This window comes from Megalops cyprinoides, chromosome 6, assembly GCF_013368585.1.
Source record: "Megalops cyprinoides isolate fMegCyp1 chromosome 6, fMegCyp1.pri, whole genome shotgun sequence".
Taxonomy (NCBI): domain Eukaryota; kingdom Metazoa; phylum Chordata; class Actinopteri; order Elopiformes; family Megalopidae; genus Megalops; species Megalops cyprinoides.
In genome coordinates, this window is record NC_050588.1 from 28,550,162 (window position 1) to 28,575,020 (window position 24,859).

General features: G+C 48.5%; 1 protein-coding gene across 2 annotated transcripts in view; it reads left to right on the forward strand.

Moving 5' to 3' along the window:
* Window positions 1-24,859, forward strand: part of arhgef3 (Rho guanine nucleotide exchange factor (GEF) 3) — a 45,720-nt gene extending 20,861 nt beyond the window's left edge. The window contains exons 1-10 of one of the 2 annotated variants that reach the window (XM_036531324.1): window positions 3,628-3,901; window positions 11,718-11,825; window positions 14,079-14,249; window positions 15,587-15,649; window positions 16,346-16,442; window positions 16,788-16,864; window positions 20,114-20,371; window positions 21,338-21,508; window positions 23,931-24,117; window positions 24,363-24,859. In XM_036531324.1, the coding sequence (XP_036387217.1) occupies window positions 3,803-3,901; window positions 11,718-11,825; window positions 14,079-14,249; window positions 15,587-15,649; window positions 16,346-16,442; window positions 16,788-16,864; window positions 20,114-20,371; window positions 21,338-21,508; window positions 23,931-24,117; window positions 24,363-24,691 (1,560 nt within the window). In that variant the 5' untranslated portion in view covers window positions 3,628-3,802 and the 3' untranslated portion in view covers window positions 24,692-24,859. Of the gene's footprint in view, window positions 1-3,627; window positions 3,902-11,717; window positions 11,826-14,078; window positions 14,250-15,586; window positions 15,650-16,345; window positions 16,443-16,787; window positions 16,865-20,113; window positions 20,372-21,337; window positions 21,509-23,930; window positions 24,118-24,362 lie in introns of those variants that run through there. The other variant, XM_036531325.1, reaches the window with a different exon arrangement.

Genomic DNA, 24,859 nt, shown 5'->3' on the forward strand with positions numbered 1-24,859 from the left:
AAGATGAGCTGCCAAGGCTGTGTTCTGTGGCATGCTGCTTGCCTTGATGTGGATGGAGTGTCTGTTTCCCACCTGTGAGGCCCATTCCCCTGTCTATACCTGCCCTGTGTCTACGGAAGAGTCTGTGCTGTAATCATTTCTGCACATTTGCTTCAACAATATAGCCAAATACGGAAGGATTTGATAATCACTTTTCTCTCAGTTGTTGTTATGTATTAAATTACCATAAATGTTGCATATTTATAATAAACCCGGTGTAATGCTGTCATAGGGGATTATATCGCTCAGTTTAGCTGATAAAAGGCAGGCATTGTGTTTGAGATATTGATTGGCAGGTTTTTCATGGTCCACAGAAGTGAGAGGGGCACCATGTGGCTGCCGGCGGTCTTCACTGTGACAGCGGGTGATGGCTCCCCCAAAACGCCCCCCCTCCGCTCTTTCTTAATCTCCCTCGGAACGCCCACCACCCCGCCCAGCGGCGAGAGGTTCTGATGAGGTGTTACATAATTAACCCACCCCAGAATAACAGCGAGCGCTGAGGTGTGAATTCATCTGACCGAGGTGTTTGTCAGAGTTAATGCTCTTAACCTCAGTGTCGGTGAAAATATATTTCCCTCCATTTAAAAGAAAAAAATGAGGAAATGGAAAATGTCAATAATTACCTAAGTGGTTGTTTTTAATGAAACCGAAGTAGGCACAGTCAATGGCTAACATCACAGATAAAGGAAATCTGTTGTCATTAGTTCTGTATGGAAAGGGGAAAAATCAGCCTACTCTGAAACACCAACATTCCACAGATGAAAGGTGAACAGCTTCTTGTTTAAACTCTTGTCAGTGAATATGCACAGGAGTGTAGAGGTTATACCTGCAGCTTGGTAACCTCATATCCTTGCTCTGTCACCCATTTTTACATAATCAAGGACATAAGAGTAGTTTGTTTCTTTTTTTTCCCCTCAGTAAAACAGCGACAGATACTCATCTTCTGACAAAAAGAAAAAAATCTGTCTTATTTCCATATTTCTCATACCCTTCCTCTGTCATTTTACACTATCTAGGACTTGTAGTCCTAGGTGACTGGTGGTGGGCCTGCCTAGGGTACCCTGACATGTGACACCAGATGCTAGACTATGAGGCCCTGACCCACAGCAGCCCCAACACATCAGCCTTAGCCTCATGACCCCCCCCCCCCCCCCCCCCCCCAAAACACACACACACAGCAAATATCAGTGAAGATCTGATCGCTCCTTTCCATCAGCAGGCCTGTGTTGGACATGGCAGTCTGCCTCACTCTTATGGGAAACAGGATGCAATAGCTGAGTTGCTCGCAAGGTATTATTTTTAGGTGTTTATGCTGAATTTCCTGTCCCCTGCTTTAGAAAATAACATGCCAGCATGTCTGTGTCTAAACCACACATCTGACAAGACAGCAGTTCTCAGAATGACGTGTAGGGACGGTCGAGAAGTGTGCTCATCATTTATTTCTTAGGTAGACTGCAACCTGGAAGGATGAGCTGCTGCTGGTAATTACTGAGAAATTGGCTGCTTGGTCATTTTGTGTTCTGTGAGTTCATAAAGTATGGTATACCACAACACCTACAGTGATCCCAATGAGGACCAGATGACAGGAGGTGGTGGTTTGATTATGCCACATCAGTTTGTTGTTTCATTTCCAATTAACTGCCCATAAAAAGGTTATTTCTAACTGGGTCACTGAAAACTGCATAGTGCTGAAATTGTATATACATTGTGAGTGAAACAAACCAGCTGCTACTTTGTGCTTTCATCGGGATCCTTTTGAATTTATTAGTTACATTTGAACAAAAAAACCTATTTTATTTGTTTAAGCTTTCAACATGGCCAATTTCCCCAGACCAAAAATATTAACTACTGAACAGGAAGCTCTTAAAGTTTAACTTGGCTGGGCCAAGAATACTATCAGGGGACCAGTGAATTACAATAGTCCTCAGGTCACATTAGATTGACTTTTTTTTTTTCTCTTTTGTCTTTTTTGGCGTGAGGGAAGGGCCCTCTGGTGTTTTTAAATGGTCAGTCTGGTTTGAGTGACACCTCTGTGATTATGAAAGCCATTGTTTGTTTACTGTCAGAGCGGGACTGGGATTGGAGGCCTGCTCTCCCCCGCGCACTTCCCTGGGCCTGATAGAAATACAATAGCAGGAAGTGCTCGGGCTTGCAGAACAAAGCCCCTTAAAAACTGGGGCCGATTTCCTGCCCCACTGAGTCGGGAGCTGCCACGCAGAGGGAGCTGTGGAGTTTTATTCTCACCTTCAAATGTTCATTAGAGAAGCGGCTGTGGCACCCTGAGCGGAGCAGAATTGTGTCTCTCTCTTAGGATGACCTGAAGTTGTCTGTCTCATTGGCTACTGTGGAAAAAGAGTGAATGCACTTGCATGCATGCACACACACACACACACATGCAGACACACCACCACATACTCAGACAAGAACATACTGGAGTCATTAAGAGATCAGGAAAAGGTGTGCACGAGTTTTAGTGGAAACGAACTGCACTGCGGCACAAACCGGAGAGAGAGAGTGATTCAGGCTTCAAAGACAGCGCCTCTGTCAGACCATCCCTGAAAGAGAGGCCCACAATAGCCCCCCTTTTGGGTTTGTATTGACAACTGGGACTGCAGCTTTGTATCAGAAATATCAATGTTTTGATTAAGCCAAACATTTTTAATTCTCCTCTGCATGAATGTGAGCTCCACTGTCATGCCTCATTACTGAGTGCCTGTTGTAAGTCCAGCTTTTACAGTAACCTTTGACCCTGTGTGCCCTGAGGATGTAGAAGGCTCATAGTAGTAGATTGATGTTTCTAGCTGACATTAGATAAGTATAAACCTGCTTGCTCTTTCACAATGGTATCAGTGCATGCCAGTTTGAACTTGCGAGGACACAAGTTTGTCAAAGTTTGGAAATTAATGCAAGCTGCATGCATACGTCAGTGCATTAACACACACACACACACACACACACACACACACACACACACACACACACACAAGACAAGCCTTAATATAAAATGAGTAAAAATAATTTGCTACCTACCACAAAGACATAGGTAACCAGGTACTTCTATGAGCAAGAGAAAAATATGACAATGTTTAAATTACTACAAAAAGAATGCTTTGAAATTTATTCTGAAGTGTATTTCTAGCGTGACCGTAGAAACACGCATAAGAATCACTGCACAGCCTTGTTTGGATTAGGTTGTTTAAATAATCGCGCTTAGACAAGACATTTACGTTCGCTGTTTTGCCTAGCATTTTACCAACATTTTATCAACATTTATTTTAGCAATGCGTCGAAAAAGCAAACTATTCAAGAGCAGTGTGTGCAATCAAGAGTAAAAACAATCACGCATGTTACTGGGGGGGGGGGGGGGGGGGGACATAAATATTTATTGTAAGGTTGACAAAAGCATCCAATAATATCTACAAAACATCAATGCAAAATCGTGATTATCCGAGTGTCGTAGGTCTTGCAGACCAAAATGATTCATTTGCTCCAGTGCGCGGCGCACTCACCGCCCCGCGGAGTGAGTACTGTGAGCGCTCAGAAGGAGGAGGGTTCTCACAAGCTCTCACTCTCAGTCGCTCACACGCGTTCGCTGCTGGCAGACGTCTGCTCCGCGAACACGAGCAGCTCTCCTGGGCTATGCTGGCAGGCGCTCTATTGTAAGGATCGGAACTCCGCAGAGCTGGCGGGCACCGTGGCCGGGAGACTCGCTATCGACTACCCTGCTGCAATTGCCTCAGCTGTAGCTTCCGAAACAGCCAGCATGGTGGCAAAGGATTACCCGTTTTACCTCGTCGTCAAAAGGGCAAATTGTGCCCTAGAAGTGCAGGCTGTCAGCAACAGTCCAGCTAAAGAAGCGGAGGTAAGTGTGCGGACTCTGGAAGCCTTGTTTCTTTTATTCACAGTATTATAACGCTGCCAAAGGTAGCAGATGAATCGGGAAACTTAACCGTGTTTCAGAAACACGGTTGCCTCAAAGGAGTATGTACATCCAAAACACTTTGCAAGATTTCTGTGCGCTGAAATCTTCGATGCGAACAGTCCAGCATCAGTTCATTGCACTGTGACCTACTATACCATGGATTTATTTATTTATTTATTACAGATTGCATTTCTAAATGGGAATAACTGTCTGTAACAGTTTTGTTTACCTTTAACATCAGAAGCAAAGGCGAGCCTATTCATCGCTGCTGAAAATGTTTTCTATCAGTTACAGTAAGGGGAGTTAAGACACCACATGTTTAATTTTTAAGGGAGCGTTCCCCTTTGTTTGCAAGAATAAGTGATATTTTTTAAAATACACCAAATTTAGGTATAGGTCTTAAACAGGAATAACGTTATTGTTTATTTTTAAGTTATTTTGTATGACTTGGGCTCTGAGCGCACAGTGATGCCACACGAAATAATTTTTGTTATGATTCTGTTTGGTAGCATCGACTATGTACCTGTCCGTTGAGTTGTACAGCTGGCTAACAGTGAAGGGAATTTTACCAGCAATCGCGCAAATGGATTAAAAGTAAAATCAAAATCCATTCATAAATGACATGGGGCGTTCTTTGCAACAGAAAGCGTTCAAAGCGTTGAAATATCTATTTTTAATCTTGTAATCTTGGGTATCAGAGGTGTATGTAGCGTTAATTGCTCTGGCAGTAGATTGCGCACAGTTACACAAGTTATGCTTCTCAACGGAGGCTCAGATGTGTCAGAAGAAAACGGTCTTTACAGGAGTTCAGATGGAGAACCTTACGGCTCTTATAGGAACGGGGGTGCTCTGAGGAGCTTCGGCTCTTGTTGGTGTTTGCATAAGTCTGTTATTGATGCTTTTATCTGGTTATAGTGTCTATAGTCAGAATTGAAAGAGTGTGTCTTGACAGGCGGACAACTCTATGCAGGAGAAAAGAGACACGGTTTACTAACCACCTGCGAACGTGGTTTGAAATGTAGGAAATGTGAATGCACGGTTTTGATTTCCCCTTGTCAGCTGTGGATTTATTGCATTTTAAGATGGGGGGGGCAGTCTGGCTGCAGTGCTCCTGGAGCTCCTAGCAGTCACAGGCAGCAGAGGGGGTCTGGTTAAATATTTAGGTCAGTAAAAACCGACAGACGCATACAGTACGCTAACTTCAAAGAGTGTGGGTTGCATGCTGTGTTGTCTCTTTGAAGGATGGCTTCTGATTATTCACCTGAAATACAACCACATATCTATATGACTGTGTATCTATATCACTGTCTCCCTCCAGTAACATTTCTGCTTATTCAGCTGTCAGTCTGTTCAATTATTATATTATTCATATGAAATGCATTGCAGTGTCCAGGTTGCTAAGAATCTTGTGTATTTGTAAAAGTTTCTAGAACTTTGCCAATCCTTTCTTTATTGTTTGATTACCTACGGACGAAGTACTTCATGGTGACATGTCTTTTAACAGTGAACCCCCCCTCCGTACACACAGACACACACACACACACACACACACACACACACACAGATTATAGGTTTATTTAGCTTGACACAAAGAAAGGGGTGGTCTGAGGAGTTGTCAGAGCACATTCATGCCTGTCAGGCCGTATGGGACCGTCATTAACCCCCTCCAGCCCTGGAAAACATCTTCCTCAGTGGTGTCACTGTCTGATCACAGCGTTACTTTACATTGCGACTCTTGCCAAGAAACATAGCAACTGACTCTTAAAGCCTGGCTGTAAGCACTTTTAGCAACAGCCAACACAGGTGCCATGCAACTGTCTTGTGAGTGATCAAAAAAGTCCACTCCTGTTAAAGTAAGCTCTGTACAAATTTGTGTTGTCTGTGAGGATGCTGACAGCTGTTGATTGATTTCAGTTTTGAGACAGAAGGCCAACAGGGGGGTGGTAAGCAGTGGTTTCAGGTATACCTCTGCTGTGCTGCTCTGGTCCTGCAGCCCAGCCTCTTTGCCAGATAGTAGAAATGCAAAGCTGTCTCCAACCTGTTGAATGTTAATTGCAGCAATTTCCTCCCATCAGCTTTCCCTTCATTGACCATGCAGAGGTCCTGTTTAGGTCTTGTATTTTTTTTTCATTGCTAGTTGGCTTGTGAAGTCTCCTGTGGATTTTAAGGAGGACTACACAAGCTCCTCCAGGACTCTCCAGACAGAAGCAAAGGATTACAGATGCTGTCCTGACCCAATGCTGGGCGCAATTCATTTTCCTCCCACCCTCCCCAGCACATCCTATACTGTTGTACCAGATTGAGGCTTGCAGGAAGAGAGGGAGGTATCCATGGTCAACCAGATGCAGATGCAGTCTCTTATGTAGCAAGATCAAAGCTGAGGAATACTGTCTATTCCCTGCTGGCTTGTCATAGTGCCAGGAGAGCCAGAGCGGGATCTGGTGGGATTTAGGCTGGGGAAAAAAGCATGCTTTGGTGCTTTGCGAAGAGGGAGGGAGGGAGGGAATGCTAGGTGGAACATTTGGAAATACATCACACTTCAGTGACAACACTTTGGCCAGAGGCCAGCTGCTCAAACTGGTTTTGTTAGAGAAAACCGCCTGTGCAACATCCATATCATTATGCTGCTTATCCAGCCAGCACATCTCAGGGTTGTAAATGCCACAAGGACAGATTGTACTCATGCCACGCTTTCAGCGGAGAAAACAAGACGCACTCCTGAATGCCGCCGTTGTTGTTCCCCGAAACCAAACCTCAGTGGCGTCTCGCGTCCTGAATACAAGGGTCCTGTCTGATTCACAGCGTGATACGGACTGTCTCCAGTGGCTTCCTGGTGACTGCGTTCTGAGAAATACACCTCCAAGGCCACAAGCGCCACGAGGAGGGACAGTCACTCTTTTTTTGTGATGTTTAAGCCATCCCCTGCTCCGGTAACAGGACCGCACACACAAAACGAAGGGCTCTTGGTGTCAGGAAGTGCAGTAGACTGGTGATTTGTGACTGCGTAATCTCTTAGTTGGCAATATCTCTCCCAGGATCTCCTGGGTTTGGAGTGAGAGTTCTTTCTCGCTCCTTAGTAGTCTGCTGACCTTCAGGACCCCCAGAGAAGCATCGGCTACAGGAAAGTCCGTCTCACTTGGAAAGGAGCCAGATCCGTTCCAGACAACACAGCGAGCAGCGCCTGAGCCAGTCTGAAAGCGCTGGTGTCTCCTTCCCTGTGGTTTCCACACCGTGACTGCGCTCTGATTCACCACCCGCCCAGACTCCCCTCTCAGCACAAACGCACTGCCTGGAGTCACATTTCCTTTCGTGGTCCCTCTTTCATGTTGTTGCGAGGACCCGTCTTCTTAAATCACGCTCCGAGACACATCTGTTCCCCCGCTACCCTAAAACTGTTGCTCATTTCCGTGGGGACATGTCTGACCTTTCAGCATTTGCAGTAGCCTCATCCAGCTGTTTCTGTGTTGGCCTGGATGTGGATAATTGTTTACAAAAAGGTTTCTTTTTTCCTGTCATACTCCACCTCACAACTTAAACATTAAAGTGCTGTCAAGTACCGTCGGTTTCTTTCCATTGCTAATTTTGTGGTGAATGAAGCACAGTTAGGTATGCTTAAAATAACATGCCCTATATGTTCCACATTAAGAGAATGGTTTAGTCTACTTGATTTATAATCCTTCTGGTGGTGGATTTTCCAGAGGTGAAGTCGATGGAATTTAAGATTTCTAAATCTGGTTAGGTAATACCTGTGTGAGTGAAGGAAAGGTTTGCCATGCTACAGAGCCACACACACACACACACACACACACACACACAGCCCTTCTGCGCTTTATTACAGGGCATTAACAGGCCCATTAATAAACGTGACTATGAGAAGAGAGGGCTGCCTGCTCTACCTTTTGCAGAAAGCGCTGGGCTGGGATACAGCAGATGGATTTCACTCTGGGGTCAGTTTGCTGATGTCTAGCAGGTTGCTACTCTGTCATAAAGGGGGGGGGGGTGTTGTCTACACAGTTACCGAAATCCTGCTGAACTACTTTTTGGGAAATGGCAATACATATTGTCCAAAAGAAAGGATTCCAGCCAGAAAAATAAAATATTGGTAGAAAACACAATTGTGAAAACCTAGACTTTTTGGAAGGGGTTCAAGTGAGTTGACAAAGGAGCTGCTCAGGGAGAAGACTGGTGACTCACTCAGGTTTATCGCACAGTAACAATGGAGTGGCCTGGCCCTAGAGGCTTATGTAAAATCTATTTGGGGAAAGTTCCACAAGTCTCCAGCACAGAAACTCTGCATTATTTCTGGGCAGCAGTGCCCATGCTGGCTGTCCATCATGATGACAGGGGGGAGAAAGTGAGAGATGGTGGGGAGGTGCCTTCAGGCAGGCCCAGCCATTACATCTAAATTTAACTGCCGTGACCTGCCATGGGTGTTCTCACAGCTTGTTCCTTAAACGCCTCCTGTGATTGGTTATTTTGGCAAAAACAAAGCGCCATTTAAAAAAAGGAACTGTCAGAAATCAAATTAAGAACTTCATGGGCTTTAGTCCATGAGATCCATTTTGAAAGTGTTTGGAAAGCCTTTGCTGTTGCAAACTAATAACCAGTGCCAAGTGTTCTCTTCGGGGCAGGCAATTTTCTTCTTGCCATACATTGTTTTTGTCTGTTCTGCTTCCCCATCTTATGTAAACACTGTTCTCCAGCGCCCCCTCCTTGTTCGTATATTAGCTGTGTGTACATTTCAGCTCCTTGAGTTCTCAGCCCAGAGCGACCCAAGGACCTCATCCAGGGTCACTCCCGTGTGCTTTTATACGGAGATACAGAAGGCAAATGGAAAAGCAAATTAGGAAAAGTCTGTCCAATCCATTCTATTGTGTGCAGCTGGCAGAAATTGCCGCTGTTTATGCCGATAGGGTGTAGAGTAGTTGGATCGGTGTACTAGTGTTGAATCAGAGGAACAGTGTTTCGCTGTGCAGTTTTCTCAGGGGAGCCACGGTATGGAAATGCTGTGGGCACAGGCCAGGGGAAGGTGTCCTTGAGCTCCTGTTTGATCCTGGCGGGGGACCACTGAGCCGTGTTCGCATCAGCGCGGAGGTTTATGATTGCGCGATCGAATGACTGCCACATATGTGCATCGATTTAATGCTAATTCAGGGCACCCAGCTGGAAGGCATGTTCAGCCCCACATCGGGGGATATTGAGCTGTGGATGGTATATGCGCATTCATGCGCGAGCGGGCGGCCGTGTTTGTGTGTGAACCGTGGCAGGTTGTACATGCAGTTTTGCCTGGGGAAGGCAGAGCTGATCTCTCATGGCGGATGGCCATCAGATAAGCTGTAATGACCAGTTTAGACATAGATGGAGAATGTGTTCTTTTACCAGTAAGTGATTTTTCACATTGAAGAATTTCCCGCTGAAGGAGGGCGCAGAGTTATGTAAGCATGTGTGTTAAGGCTGAGTCCCATGGCTGTTCTGTGTTTGCTGAAGTGTGGATCGTAGACAGCTGATGCTTCTTGATTATGAAAAGCACAGATTGAGCAAGCATGGTGATACATGTCTCCTCTGCACTATATGCTTGCTTAGGCTTTCCCATTGAGGTTCTCGTTTCACCTGGATAGAGGAAGAAGCAGAGGTGTTTGTATGTATGTGTGTGTGTGTGCGCGTGTGTGTGTGAGCGTGTGTGTGTGTGTGTGTGTGTGTATGTATGTGTGTGTGTGCGCATGTGGGAGATTGAGATGGAGATAAAGTGTCTTAGAGGTGAGGGGTGTCTGTTGCATAACACCAGGATGAATGCATGAGTGATGTGGCTGATGGATTAGAGCCTGTGTGTTGGTGTGGGGGGAATGCAGTTTCAGGAGGTTATCTGTGCTGCCTGACCCTGACTGACAGGCCATGGGTTGCCAGCAGATACCAGATCAGGGTCAGATTTCAGGAGAGGGGCAGAGAGGGAGAAGAGAAGTGGTGTCTGTTGAACTGCTCCTTACATAAAGAGAGCATCTGCTAGCAGGGGGGGGATCAGAGAGTGTTTAAGCGCTGTTTTGATAGTCAGGTCAGCCCCTGGACACTTGAGGACCTTGTTTGATTTGTATTTTCCTCCAGCAGGGAACAGTGTATGTGTTCAGTTACGACTCTATCCTCTACCTGTTACCAAAGTAAAACAACAGCATGTGGCACATTTTCCTTTAGCAAGTCAAATATGCAAGACTTATTTCATTGCTCGTTTGCATTCTCCATCATCATAGTGCATCATAGTCTTGCTTGGTGATAATTGCACAAGGTGAGCGGCACACATGATGTCACAGAGCGTTGTGTTTGTGCAGGTCCTGTGTCCTGTAGCTGAATAGGACGAAACATGCCTGGTCTAAACCTGCCTGCTCTCTGTCATGTCTTCACTCAGAATGTATAGAAAAAGAGCCTCTCGTTCATTAGCTTTACACAAATCTTGTATTTTTAAGTTAAGTTAAGTATGGGGTGGTCGAATAGGGTATTTTAGCACAACTTTAAACATCCTCAAGGGTTACTGGAAATCAAATTCAAATAAATTTGAACACGTTGTCATGTTTGGACTTGTGTTAAAATGTGGTGGCCACTGAATGTAAACAGGAGCTACAGTGCCCATTTGTTTGAGATGAAGAGGAAGTATTAATATAAAATTAACTAGAGGGCATGAAATGGAATGTGTAATTACAGAGCCAGTGCTGCTACCTGGTGACTTTTTCCAAAGCTACATAAGGGAGATGGAGGGTGTGTCAGCTCACGCTTGCAGGTTGTCTGGCAGTGTGTGTAAGTTGGGGTTTTTGGGGGGGGGGGGGGGTGTCTAAAGAGGGTCTGCTCTCAGAATACCGATCGGGCAGCTGCAGTGACATCACACCGGGCTCTCCACAAAGGCAATGGCAAGGAGAGAGAGCGAGAGAGAAGGAGAGAGAGAGAGAGAGCGAGAGAGAGAGAGAGAGAGAGAGAGAGAAGGAGAAGGGGAGAGAGGAGACAGACGCGAGGGGAGAGAGACAGAGAAGCAGCTGCTGCCGCAGGTCCTTCAGGTTGGGGATGTGTTACTCCGGCATCGTCCAGCATGTTTTTCCTGTCTGTGTTCGTTTCATGCCAGGAATGGACGATGTTGCTAAGCATGGGAGACTGTCCGTTATTGCCGTCGTGCTGATTTGGAAGTGATCTTTGTGCAGCGTGAAGGGCAAGCCTGAACTCTACATGCTCTAACCTGCAGGAGTGTCTTCAGTACCAGAACAATATTTTCTGATTCGGGAAAATTCAGGGCTGCTGCGTTTGTTTCTGGACTCCTGGAAACGCTGTCGGGATACCAGTTTTTTTCTGGAGGGGGAACGGCGTTTCGGTAGGGCAGTCTGTTTGCGTAACCTTGACGATGGGGGAGACAGGATGCGGAGGCTGAAAGCAGGGGTGTTGGGGTGGGGGGGTCCCCTGGGTGCTATACGCGCCCTGCACTGTAAGGACACCTGAGCTCACATGGCCCGGGAGCAGAGATGATGGGGGCTAGCGAGTGGCGCCGAGGTCACGCAGGCCGTCAGGACACCCCGCTCACTCCCAGCAGCTTCAGCCTCTCGCTGCTGGCCTGGTGCAAGGGTCCCATGGAGATTGTGAGAAAGAAGGTACCCACCCCGACACTAGGGTCAAGGGTGTTCTTAAAGTGTGTGTGTATGTCTCTGTGTGTGTGTGTGTGTGTGTGTGTGTGTGTGTGTATGCGGTCACGGTATCTAACCATGTTTCTCTCCCCTCTCCTCTCCAGGAGCCCAGTAACAAGAGGGTGAAGCCCCTGTCCCGGGTCACCTCTCTGGCCAGCCTCATCCCCCCGGTGAAGGCGGCGCCCCTGAAACGAATTGGGCAGACGCTGCAGGTACACACATTTGGTGCTCGACAAATGCTGTGGGATCAATGCTGTAACTATGTCCACAAATTAAGATGACTGGTTGCCAGTGATTATTGGTCAGACTCAATAAGCGGATTACCTATCAGCCTCTTATAAAGCTAGGCTGGTTGAATTTTAAAGTTCAATTGTAAGTTGACTGATGATGTAGATGAAAAGATTTTAAAAAATACATGTTGATATTGGAAAACCAATATATAGGTCCTACTGCTGGCAACACTGCTTTTTACTGCAGGATAATTCTGCAAATCCTGCTAATGCTGTATTGAACCAAAGCTGCACTAAATGAACACAGTAAATGAAAGCTTAGCCCAACACACACATAAACACACATGCACATACAGGAATATGAGTAATCAGCTGTTTTACTGAGTTGCAAAATTGTTCATGCATCACCTTGAGTGTCTCAGCTTGCTTAAATGATTGACTGGAAGTGTTGTGCACCATCAATGACTATCTATAAAGTTATGTAACGGCGCGATGGCCCAGATTCCCAGAAATCAGCTGTTGGAGCCCTTTTGTTGCTGTGGAAGGGATTGCCATGTGTGGGGCTCTTTTAGAGAGGACGGTCAGGTGATTCAGCCTGCAGATCAGTGTGCTGCCCTGTACAGGGCAGTTTGCTGTCTGATTGGCTGAACACACTCCCAGCGGCAGGTGGCGGTGCGTGTGGGGGAGGGGGGGGCACTGTCTGCGTGCTTGGTTTGCTTTTGGAGGGCGATCCCCGTCCGCCTGGTAGGGAAGATGCCAATTCTGCCAGCGGGTTTTGCCAGGGAGTGAGGCCCTGTCCCCTGAGCGGGAAGTGAGAGCCTTGGCTCGGCTTTGCGGGTCTGGAGTCAGAGCCGCGTCTGTGTCGCTGCGTAGCTGGGTGTCGGGAACAGCTGATTCATCCCCCATTAGCTGGGGCCTGGCTTTCCCAGCGCTTTCACACTCTCTCGCGCACAGACTGGACACTCACCGGCTGCTCTCTCACGCCCCCGTGCATGAGCCCGAGACCAGGCGGCCCTGTCTCCACAGATAATCCCCTGCCTCAGAAAGCACTCCCTCCTGCTCCCCGGGAGCTGTGTGTGTGCATCTGTCCCTCTTCCCCTCTATCCTTCTCCTTCCCTCTGTGCAGCACTTACTGTCTTTCTTTGTTCCTCACAGCTAGAGAAACACTCAGTCCTTTCAACCGAATCCTTTCTGTGAGGTTCTCACTAAGAGGAGGTGGGTGAGGAAGTGTGGTGACAGTGTGTGCGTTTGAATTTATTTTGCCGTCATTTTTGACCCCTCCGCCCCCGCAGTTGCTGTTCTGCGAACTGCAAGCCCATGTGTCATTGACCATTAAGGCTGACTCAATCTTGACCATGAAAATGAAAGAAGAAGGGATGGCTTCCCTTCCCTGGAATAATTGCTTGTCAGAAGAGCAGAAGATTACCAATGAGCCATAATACAAGTGTATGCTGTATTTAACGGCTTTGATGTATGTATGTAGATTCAAGTTTTCTTCAGCAGGCTGTAACATTCCCCAGCTATCCCCGTTGAGCCATGGGCCAAAAATATGACTGGGTTGGTGCTGTTAACAGCGCAGCACTAGTCACAGAGGAGACACAGTAGGGGGTCTCTCTCACACCACCCCTCCACAGCCTGTAAAAGCCCAGAGGGTTGGACAGAGAGGTGTGAGGCCTTTACTTTGGTCCCCACTGCCCCTACTCTTTCACGGCCATGTTGTCCCTCTCAGCATGGTGGCCTCTGTGACCTGCGCCTCTCTCCCAGTGTCCACACGCCTCCCCATGAGCTGCAGATAAGCAGCCGTGGGCGTGACCTGTAAACACAGCATCCCCCCCCTGTCTGATGCAGGAACTCTCTGATGAGGGCTTGTTTGGCATTCCTGGAAAGCTCATTAGTTTTGCATTCGGGACAAATCAGTCTCTTTCCAAAACATGGCCGCCGGGCCCCTCTGATCTGACTTGATTGTAATGTGCACATTTCGTAATGTTTTGACTCGCCGGTCCCTTTCCCTGTTATGAGAGATGTTTTGTTTGATTAATCTGGGGGGCATTATGGGAACGGCCTCACCCTGGCATTTGATATGTCCTGCGGTGCAGAGTAAATTAGTCATGAAATCAGCTCGGTAACACCTCCTCCTATCCTATCCCGTACCAGTCAGCTCCTGCTCCCTGCTCACCCAAACTCTCTCTCTCTCTCTCCCTCTCTAACACCCCACGCCCCCCACCCCACCCACAGCGTTCCATCAGTTTCCGCAGCGAGAGCCGGACGGAGGCGGCCCCGCCGCGGCCATGGAGCCGGCACGCGCCCCCCGCCATCACCAAGCGCCGCGACAGCAAGCTGTGGAGCGAGACCTTCGATGTGCGGCTGGGCCAGATGCTGTCCTCCAAGGAGATCAAGCGGCAGGAGGTGAGGCCCCCACAGCGCCCCCTGCCACAGAGGAGGGGTCAGCACGCGCACGCAGACTCGTTCCTTCCTCATCCACCAGCAGTGACAGATCTGTAGGATTACTTCAACCGTTGTGCAGTAGCATACGGAAAGTATCTTAGTGCTTCAGCTGGAGGTACATCTTAACAGGTTACAAGTAGATATGTCTATTTTTATCCTTTTTTTCTGGAGCCGTTTCATTAATTACGGAACAATGCCCTTGTGTGTCATTTGCTCTGAGAGTTCAGAGTTCTGGTTTATTTAAAACAATGTTTGTGGAAAGAAGAAGGATACAGCCTGACAGTGTTTACAATCGGGGATATAAATATTGAAGGCTTTGGCAAAGCATGACTCGTCCAAGGATGTATCACCTAAATAAAGATGTGGAAGAGGCAGGGTAAAGAAGGGCTGAGAGTGCAGTGAGCAACGGCGGCAAGAACCCAGAATGACACGGTGAAAAACGCTACGCTAACACACAGACTGCAGGGTAAGCACTGGCGGAAAAACCGCTGTTGACTTAAGATTGGCCAAGAGGGGAGAGGAATAAAGGTTCCAAAAACATCACTGCTGGCTGTTTAGCTGGTTCTCTTTCAGTCAGGAGTGCATTTAAGGTGCAGGCACTATGCAGTTAAAATAAGTGTGGCCCATTTGGAGTGTTACAGCCTCCCCCTTTAAAAAAAAATGTAGTTTCCTGCCTGGCCACACAGACTTCAAAGTGTTGTAGACATGGTGTGGACAACAGAGTCCAGCTGTCTTCTAGGAAGTATTGAGTTCTTTGGGGTCAAAGGGCTTTGGCTCTCTGTATGCTTCTGCTCAGTTGTAGGTAACGAGGGGCTCTTATCGCTAAAGCAAGCCTTTTGTTGCATTAATACTTCTTTCATACCCTTTGATCGAAACTCATTTAAGTTGGGCTACTTTCTGATTGCTCTGACACACTCATCAAGCATAGCCCTGAACTGTGGATTGATTTGCATGTTTAAACAGTCCGTTTCTCCCTTGGTCATGACGATAAGCCCATGACCTATTTTCAAACCATTGATTTTTCAATAAGCAAATTCAAAATAGTGCAATTAGACTTGACATCTTGTTTTCCCCTGTAGAAAGGAGAGTCAAACACTCCTTTTCAACACTGCTGTGTTTTTGTTTTTTTTTTTTTTTGAGAGAGGCGCCTGGTCCCAGAACAGGGGTTTGAGGTGACGAGCTGTTGATCCTCACTGAGAGATGTGACAGAATGGAGGCCGTGACCTGACTGCCCTCTCTCTCTCTCCCCCTCTCTATCCCCCCCTCTCTATCCCCCTCTCCACTCCTCCCCCTTGCAGGCCATCTTCGAGCTCTCCCAGGGGGAACAGGACCTGATTGAGGATCTGAAGCTGGCCAAGAAGGTTAGAACCTGCTTTTCCAATTAGTATCGTCTTCCCTCCTCTCACGGAAAGTGTGAAGGCTGAGTTATTTCACTCATGCGAGAAGCCCAGCTCCAGTGTCCCAGCACTCCAGCAGCCACACACAGAGGGCAGGGCGGGGGGGGGGTGCTGGGTGCAGCGCTCAGATACCCACCCTGTCATGCTTTTACAACACCACAACGTGCTCCTCTGCTGTTTCTCCGACAGATGTACCAGTTAAACGTTTGCTTTGTAGTTCTGCTGTGTTTAACTTCATCAGTGTCATGTGAATGAAATATCTGCTGTGTCTTGTGCTGATGTTTTAGGCTGAGCATAGCTGCCTTTTTTAGTCGTGTTTGGGGTTATTTTGAGGTGGGACTGAAAGGGAATGAAGTGATCCCTGCTAATGCTGGCTGTGTTGTTTATATGAGAACTCCATTTTGGCCCATAGATAAAAATTTTTGTATCTATTAAATGGGTCAGGAGTTTTTAATTGCCCATGTTTTAATGCAGGCAATACTGAATCACTGTTAATACAGCTTGTAATCGCTAACAAGTTCCCCTGGGTCTTCCTGTAAACGTTCCATAATTGTAAGGCTCTCAAGCACACTCCAGTGGATGTGTCAGCAGACCAATCCTTTGTTCCCAGGAAATTAATTCCCAGTGGTGCTTGGTGTAATTAGTATGGTCTCTCTCCAGGCCTACCACGACCCTATGCTGAAGCTGTCAATCATGACTGAGCAGGAGCTCAACCAGATTTTTGGAACCCTGGACTCTCTCATCCCACTACACGAAGGTGAGGATGGCATCCTGTCTGCAAAAACCCAGACATGCACACTTTCACACATGCACACGCATAGATATGCGTGAGCAAGCACACAGACTTCCACACATGCACATACACTCATGCATACATACATGCAGAGCCACACATATACATGTACACACACAAATACACAAGCACACGCAACTGCAGTACTCTAGATGAGAGCAAGACCAGGCTGATTGAAACACACGCACACATGCTGTGTGAGGGAAAGCTTGTCAAAGAGCAGAGTTTGAGGCCGGGAGCTCTCTGCTGGGCAGGGAGTTTTTCCACCCTCGGGACTGTGTGTCTGAACGAAGCCTTTTCCGCCCTTAGATCTGCTGAGTCGACTGCGAGAGGCCAGGAAGCCCGACGGCTCCACGGATCATGTGGGCCACATCCTGGTCAGCTGGGTAAGAGGAGCTGCACGCTGCTCCCCTTCTCTCAGTCCTCACACCGGCACATACACACACAGCAACACCCCACCGGGTGTCCTCAGTCATTCGGTGCCTTTAACCCGTTTCCTGGCTGCTCTGGGCCGACCGCTTCAGGGGTATATCCCCGTCACATCTGGTGGTTGGCCCCAGATCTGCTTGGTATGGTTGGTAACAGCCTCTGAGAGAGGAGCTGCTCTGGGAGGGAGCCATGCGGGGGAGCTGGTATGATTTGGGGGGGGGGGGGGGGGGGGAGCTACTGAGAGTGAAGCGCTGGGGAGTAAAGTCAGTTTCAGCTGGCGCTGTTGCCCTGGCTGCTTTCACTCAGCCAGGGATTGCCTCTGTACTGCTTTACTGTGCTGAACACTGAGAAAGACCTTTCTCAGCAAGCCCTGGCTGCTTCAGAGGTTTAAAGGGGGGGGGGGGGGGGGGCGGCATGTGCGGGCGGAGAGACCCGGCCTATTAATCACACTCGACAGGGCTGTCGAATGTTCTCTTTTGGAGCGGGGGATTTGTTTGTATTGGTATGTGCTGCGGGCCAGATGCATTGGCGTTTTTTCTCTTTGGCCGTGTGTTTCTGAGGCAAATCGAAAATGAACTTTCTGATCTGATTGTGCTTCTCTGGCAGATCTCCTGTTCTGGGTTTGTTATTCGGTCACGGAAGCACTGAGGCAGTGCACTTTCCTTCAGTTGCCTTTTTTTTTGTCTCCTTCCAGATGAGTTATACTGGAATCTGGTAAATCTATAAGGAGGATACCCTCAAATGGCTGTTCAACAGCAAAGTCTTCTAATGCCCTTCATATATTCCTGTGTATATTCACTAGCTGCACCTTTGATGTGTCATTTGGTTTGCATTTTCTTTCTGTGAAAGCTCTTCCAGAGTAGTGCAGTTAAGCCGTGGTGGGGCAGATCACAGAGGAGGAGTCAGAAATGAGCCCCCCTGTCGCTGTGTGTGACTCAGGCTCTGCCCTCCAGGACTGATGACGTGGGGAACGGCGTAGAGCCCAAGGCCTCAGAGGGTACATGTGGGAGGCAGGGATTACAGGGGCACCCCCCTCCCCCCTCATGAGAGCTAACAAAAAGGAGGCTGTGTGGGAGAGGGCACAGGGACCCTGGGGAGTGTGTCATGGGGGCAGAGGTCAACACTGCTGGGGGGGGGGGGGGGGGGTGGCAGAGGAGGGGGAAGAGGGCACCCTGCTGGACTCTGACCTTCACGTGGCAATGAGGTGTAGGGAAGTGAGAAGGATGCTTGAGGTGACCCCCTGTGCTGTACATGCTGAATTTATGCCTCCGAGACTGACAGGAGCATAAGCTCGTCCAGGTGTTCAGGTCCGTTGTTAGGTTCTCGTGATACAGTTCACTCTCAGCACCTTGTCCTCCTCTTCACTCTCTGCCCCGTCTGCTCACCCCCACAGCTGCTGTTGACACAGAGGCTACTTGTGATGTTCAATGCTAACCTCTCGTCTGGGCGAGACAGGCTGTCCTCAGCGAGTACATACAAGGGGATGTATACTCAGGGAGAATCGGCGCTGTGCAGATTTATGAGAGCTGGCCTCTGGAGCAGCTCCTTATTGAACAAACAGGCAGTGGAACTAGAGAGCAACATCCTTAGCAGATTCATCACTCAGTGTCACAGCTTTGGTTGGATATCTTTTTTTCCCTTGTAAAATAGGACAGCGGCAGTGCAGCACATTAGTAAGGAGCAGAGCTTATAACTAAAAGGTTGCTGGTTCAGTTCCCTGCTGGGTCACTGCTGCTGTACCCTTAGGCAAGGTACTTAACCCAGAGCTGCCTCAGTAAATATCTAGCTGTATAAATGCATAACATTGTACAAAACTGTAACCTGTGTAAGTCGCTCTGGATAACAGCATCTGCTAAATGACAATAATGTAATGTAATGTAAAGTAGTGTAATACTGTATGGTCAGGAGATGGAATCAAATTATGCTGGGACCTTCCCCAGTGGCCAGTGGGATACAGGTGGATTCTGGGTGCCCTGAGCTGGGTGTTTGAATATCGGTGTGAAATTGGGTTGAGCAAACCCTTCTTCTTGTTTACAGCCGGGGATTGTGGGGAACGGCGTGTGCCTGAGGAGGACGTTGGGTGCTAAATCAAGGCGCCTCTCCTACTGAACTGTTTACGCGTCCCCAGCTGAATCAGTCTCCTCCATGAACCCTCACCCCCTGCCGTTCATATGCCAAAGGGATTGCATAAATTCTCTCCAGATGCGGCCAAGACCAACTGCTGTGAAGCCGTGGTCCTTGAGCTAAAAAGAGAAGCAAGTTTACTCCACGCAAGCACCGGAGTTTTGCTTATTTCCGGTTGTGTTGACGCATCCTGCGTAATATACGGTCACTCATGAGTGGTTGGGAATGTTTGGAGTGTAATAAATGATTGTATTAGTTCTGCGTCTTTGTATCTGAAGATCTAAGGAGATGCTGAGACCGGTTATGGAGAATCTTGAAGGGTGACCTCATATTTGCTGATCTCACACTACTTCAGAATGTGTCACCCAAGCCTAGATAGTGATCTTGAGCCAATCTCCAAGTTCTGTGGAGCTCCAAATGTGACACAAGGAGTCATCCTCTCTGTTATTGTTGAGGTCTAAGAATAGCGTTTTGTGACGACATCCCCATCTGAATAGGAAATGAGTCGGCTTCGGTGGGCAGGATCATAGTGAGGTCTGCCTGTTTCTATGGCGTTGGGATGCACCAGTACAGGAAGTGGTCAGCTCCCAGTCCCCAGGCAGGGATCTGCAGGGGTCAGCGCCTGCTAGCTCAGTGTGATCTGAAGGTGCTCGTGTGGTTCGTGCCACCAGTTGGGCCGTCACCTTCTGCTCGTCACCCATGCTGTGGCCATGCATGGCGCTTTGCTGTTTCCCCTCCAAAATCTGCCTGGTCTGGCTGAGTGGCATTCTTCCGCCTCTGACGTGTGACAAACAGGATTCACACAAGGGCACCATTGATAGTGTTGTGTTCCGCAGTGCCGGGTTGTGGTGGAGGGCTCGTCTCGTAACGGGTTCCTGTTCTACTAGTAAACATGTGGACAGACAGGTCTTCAAACGTTCTATGTTAAAATGACTTATGATAATGGAATTTGTTTCTATTTTTAGCACTCAGGCAGGATATCTGGTGATGTTTTATGCTGGTTTCAGCAGTATTACCAAACCCTGCAGCTTTGTATCTGGTGGGCGGTTCCTCACCATTAACCCCTCCCCCGTCTTTCCCAGCTACCCTGCCTGGACTCCTACAACAGCTACTGCAGCAACCAGGTGGCGGCCAAGGCGCTGCTGGACCACAAGAAGCAGGACCACCGCGTGCACGACTTCCTGCAGCGCTGCCTGGAGTCGCCTTTCAGCCGCAAGCTGGACCTGTGGAACTTCCTGGACATCCCGCGCTCGCGGCTGGTCAAGTACCCGCTGCTGCTGCGCGAGATCCTGAAACACACGCCCAACGACCACCCCGACCGGCAGCACCTGGACGAGGCGGTGAGGACCCTGGCGCTTTTCTGTCTAACGTTTGTCTGGGACACAGTCAGCATCCGTCTCCCTGTAGTGTTAAGTCAGTCCTGACTCCTCAGGAAAAATCGCAGGCTGTGTCAAGTTCCGGTGTCACCTGCCTTGTCAGCACTGGACATCAATTCCATGAAATGCTTTCATTTTTCCCCAAAAAAGTCAAAACTTAGAAATGCTAGTTGGCTCTCTGATCCCAAAATGACCCTAAAGTAAGATGAAAAGTAAAATGAAATCAAATCTCAAATCTGTATTGCACAGAACCAATTGGATGAGAATGAGACACTTATCGTTGAAGTGCCATAACTTGCCAAAAATGCAGCTTTGGGTGTTAGTTCTGTAACACCTTGGTTACTTAAGCTTTGATACAAGTACTGACATAAAGTAACTTATTAGCTTTAATGGAGAGGCCTGCTGGGCTGGGTAGCAGTACAGTAGGACATGTGCCGTCTGCCCAAAGGCATGAGAGACTTGGATCTAACCTGGTCAAACTGACTTTGTTTCCCGCCAGCTGATGATAAGTTGAGAAAACCTCTCTTTGACCTGCCCTGTCCTATCCCAGCTATTACTCACCAAGGTGGAGCTGCTGTGTCTGTCAGTACAGTGAACCCCCAGGGCAGGCCCCAGCAAGCAGCCAGAGCCAAGCTGCTGATGAGTTGCTGTAGTCAGGGAAAGGGGCCTGTTAGCGCCCTGCCCTGCCCTGCTGCACCAAGGTCACCCTAACATGGCTGCTCCTCTGCTGGGGCACGTTAGCCCTCCGTAGCCAAGCAGCGGTTTGGCATTTGTTCAGACAGCTCTAGGGGTCAAGAATACAAGAAATCCAGCCTGCCCGTATGAAAATGTTTTCATAGGCTAAGGAGGCAGGGGCTGCAGTGGTGTTTCCCCCCCTTCTCCCCATCTGTCCTCAACTGTCCTGACCCCTCGCTGTGTCTGCTACCCCAGATCAGCATGATCCAGGGCATTGTGGCAGAGATCAACGTGCAGACGGGTGAATCCGAGTGCCGCTACTACAAGGAGCGCCTGCTGTACCTGGAGGAGAGCCAGAGGGACCTGCTGATCGACAGCTCCCGCGTTCTCAGCTGCCACGGGGAGCTCAAGAACAACAGAGGCGCGGTGAGTGTCAGTCAAAAGTGTCAGTCAAAGAAATGCAGTGTCGGGAAAAATCTGAAGGGTACCAGTTGTATTGGACAGCCCTCTGGTAAAAGAACAAGAGGACGTCCCAAGACCACTTGGGGGGCATTGAGTAGGAACTAAAAGAAATGAATCTGTTGTGAGGAGAGGAGATCTGCAAAGGACAAGCAGAGCTGGAAGAGAATTGTGGATGTCTTATTCTCTGCAAGGAGCAAAGTGAATGAAAGAATGATGAATGGCCAATTGTATTATGTGCATTCTGTGTTAATGGTGGCTCTACAGTTTACCCCTGAAAATTCACTCCACTTTCCCGCCTCCACAGAGACACTTTGGCACTATTTGGTGCTTAAATGTTTATGTGGGAAAGCACTCTGTGGCCCATCCAGCCCCCTGCGGTCACGCCACACTTTCATTGTGGTAGTAAACCCAGTGACCCCGCACCAAGCCACCCACGCTCACAACAAAGCAGTAGTTTTAGGTGTGAGAGCCCCTGCCCTTTGACCTTTCTCCATTTCAGCGGGTGTGAAAAAACACGATGAGAGAAATGTCTCAAGCAGGAATGTGTCCTGTAACTCAAACCCAGAGGTTAAGTGCGAGAGGGTCCTAGAGGGCCAAAGTCAAATCCTTGTAAACCTCCCAGATGTCAGGCCGGTTATTGGTGGTTATGTAACGCGACGGCAGGATCCGGCGCGGGATTGGTCAGCGCGGTGCAGCAGAGGCGGGCCGGTTGTAAACATCGCCAGGCAGAACGCGGAGAGTTGTGCAGGTGGAGTCATGAGTCATGAAAATGCCTGGGGCACCACAGGGCGTGTAGCTGTTGCAAAAAAAAAAGAAAAGAAAAAGATGAAGGATTTTCATAGCCATAAGCATGTGTCCTCCCAATCTGCACCTGTAATTAAATTCTGCATGCTGTGCTATACTCTGTGTATAGTACAAATGTGAAACACCTGGCTGGACTTTGTGTTGGATGATTTAAGACTTGGTCACTATACACTGGTGATTTATTTTAAGATTTTGTGAGCAGTTCCCATCACTGCAGGTTTTTATCAAAATGCGTCCTAATCACAGGGAATGCCATTACAGAGGATTATTAATCACTTTGTGGTGAGGAGCCAGAGCTACGGGGAATACCTTTTTAAGATGTGAGGACCAAAAAAAGCCTATAACCTTATTGTGGCTGAAACAAAAAACTAATAAAACCTTTGAAACAGAAAAGGAGGACAAGATAAGGGGATTGGTGCATTTTGTTGCTGAGCTCTTTTGAAGTAGTTACCAAACAGGGAAGTCAGACGGAGGTCAGGATGACTCTGGTACCAGGTCTGTGCTCTGTCTGGATCACAGAGTGTTGGGTTCTGGGAAAGCCTTCCCCCACATCCAGTCCCTCTGTAGCAACACCTACACACCCTGCATGGCAAAGAGGTGCTGCCTTACAGGAAACTCACACACACCCAAACACACATGCACACGTAGTCTCACACACACACACACACCCAAACACACACACACACACACACACACACACACACACACACACACACACACACACACACACACACACCCAAACACACACACACCCACACCCACATGCAGTCTGACACACACACACCCAAACACACACCCACATGCAGCCTCACACACACACACACACACACACACACATACACAGATGTTCAGGACCTTTCATGGTCATGCATTGCTGTGCCATTCTGTATTCAAAAAAGATATGGCTTGTAGGGCTTTAGAATGTTCCAAAAATACCCTGAATAGCACTTATCAAAATGGAAATATTGACAGTAGAGAAACCCCCCCCCCCCCCTCTCAGGCGGCAGCCAGCTAGTGTCCTGCGTCAGCATTAACATATGCCTTACGTAACATCCCTGGATCATTCCAAATCCCTACCATCCAACTCCATCACACTGTTTGCCAAATATTATTCCTGTTATGTCAAATGGTGTTAGTTTTGTATACATACATAATCTTCAAGTTTAGCCCTGACTCTCAGTGATCTGCGAAATGCCAAGATGTTCCTATCTTTAAAAAGAAACTACTTTTTCTGTAAAAAAAAAAAAAAAAAAAAAAAAAAATGCTGATCACCTCTTCTGAATGCATTGGAAATACCCAGATCAGTGCAGTACATTGGTTTTATTCTGCTACCTAAATTTCCAGGAGAAATGAACATGTGTAGTGTTGTGGTCTGGGGAGATTATGTAAGAGTGCTGTACCACAGCGCTGGAGCCAGTCCATTTATATAGCTGTGTTATTAGATTTGGCTGATTTTTCTTCACGCAGTTATCCAATCGAGTTTTGCTGGAAGCGGATCTTGATCAGGCCCCAGTGTCCAGGCCTGGACGGGAAAACCCTCGATCCCGTCGCTGACGGCTCTGTTGTCTCTTCCCCTCCGCAGAAGCTCCACGTGTTCCTGTTCCAGGACGTGCTGGTGATCACCCGCGCCGTCACGCACAACGAGCAGCTGTGCTACCAGCTGTACCGGCAGCCCATTCCCGTGCGCGAGCTGGAGTGGGAGGACCTGCAGGACGGGGAGATCCGGCTGGGTGGCTCCATCCGGGGCGCCTTCAGTAACAACGAGAGGAGTGAGTGTCTGCACCGAGCCCACGTGACCCCCCCTCCCCCCCATCGCGCAGTCACTCTGGAAGCTCAGGGGTTAAATTACATTACATTACATGCTGCCGCCGTTACCCCTGGGACTATTTCAGTTTTGGTTCCGTAGCCGTGGTTCATTGTCCTCAGCTAGGTATTGACTCTACCACCAACAGAAAGGCCTGATGTGTTTAACTGGCGCTAATTTCTCCCCTTTCGTCTTCTCCTCCTCCTCCAGCCAAGAACTTCTTCCGGGTGACGTTCCGCAGCGGGGCGCAGCTCCAGACCTACTCCTTCCAGGCCAGCGACACCTTCAACAAGCAACAGTGGCTCAACTGCATCCGGCAGGCGAAGGAGGCAGTGGCGGCAGGCGGAGTGACGGGCGGAGGAGACCCCGACCTCCCGCGCTCCCCCCGGCCGAGCTCAGGACAGGTGGCCCCCAGGCCGGAGAGCATGGAGCACAGCGACAGCGAGGTGTCGGACTGTAGCATGGACACCAGCGAGCCGGGCGCCGACTGCCCCCAGATGGAGCACACAGACTCGAGCAGCACACCTGCGGAGGTTTGACCTCCGGGACAGACGCCCTCCCCAACACTCCCCTTTGCTCAGAAGCAAGCCTGTACAGTATTGGAAACCCCACCCCGGAGTGGACTGCAGTATATGGAAAGCACTTCTTCTTCCTCCTCTGTTTCCTTTGTAGAGTTTTCATTCTCTCTCCTTTTTTCCACTCTCTCT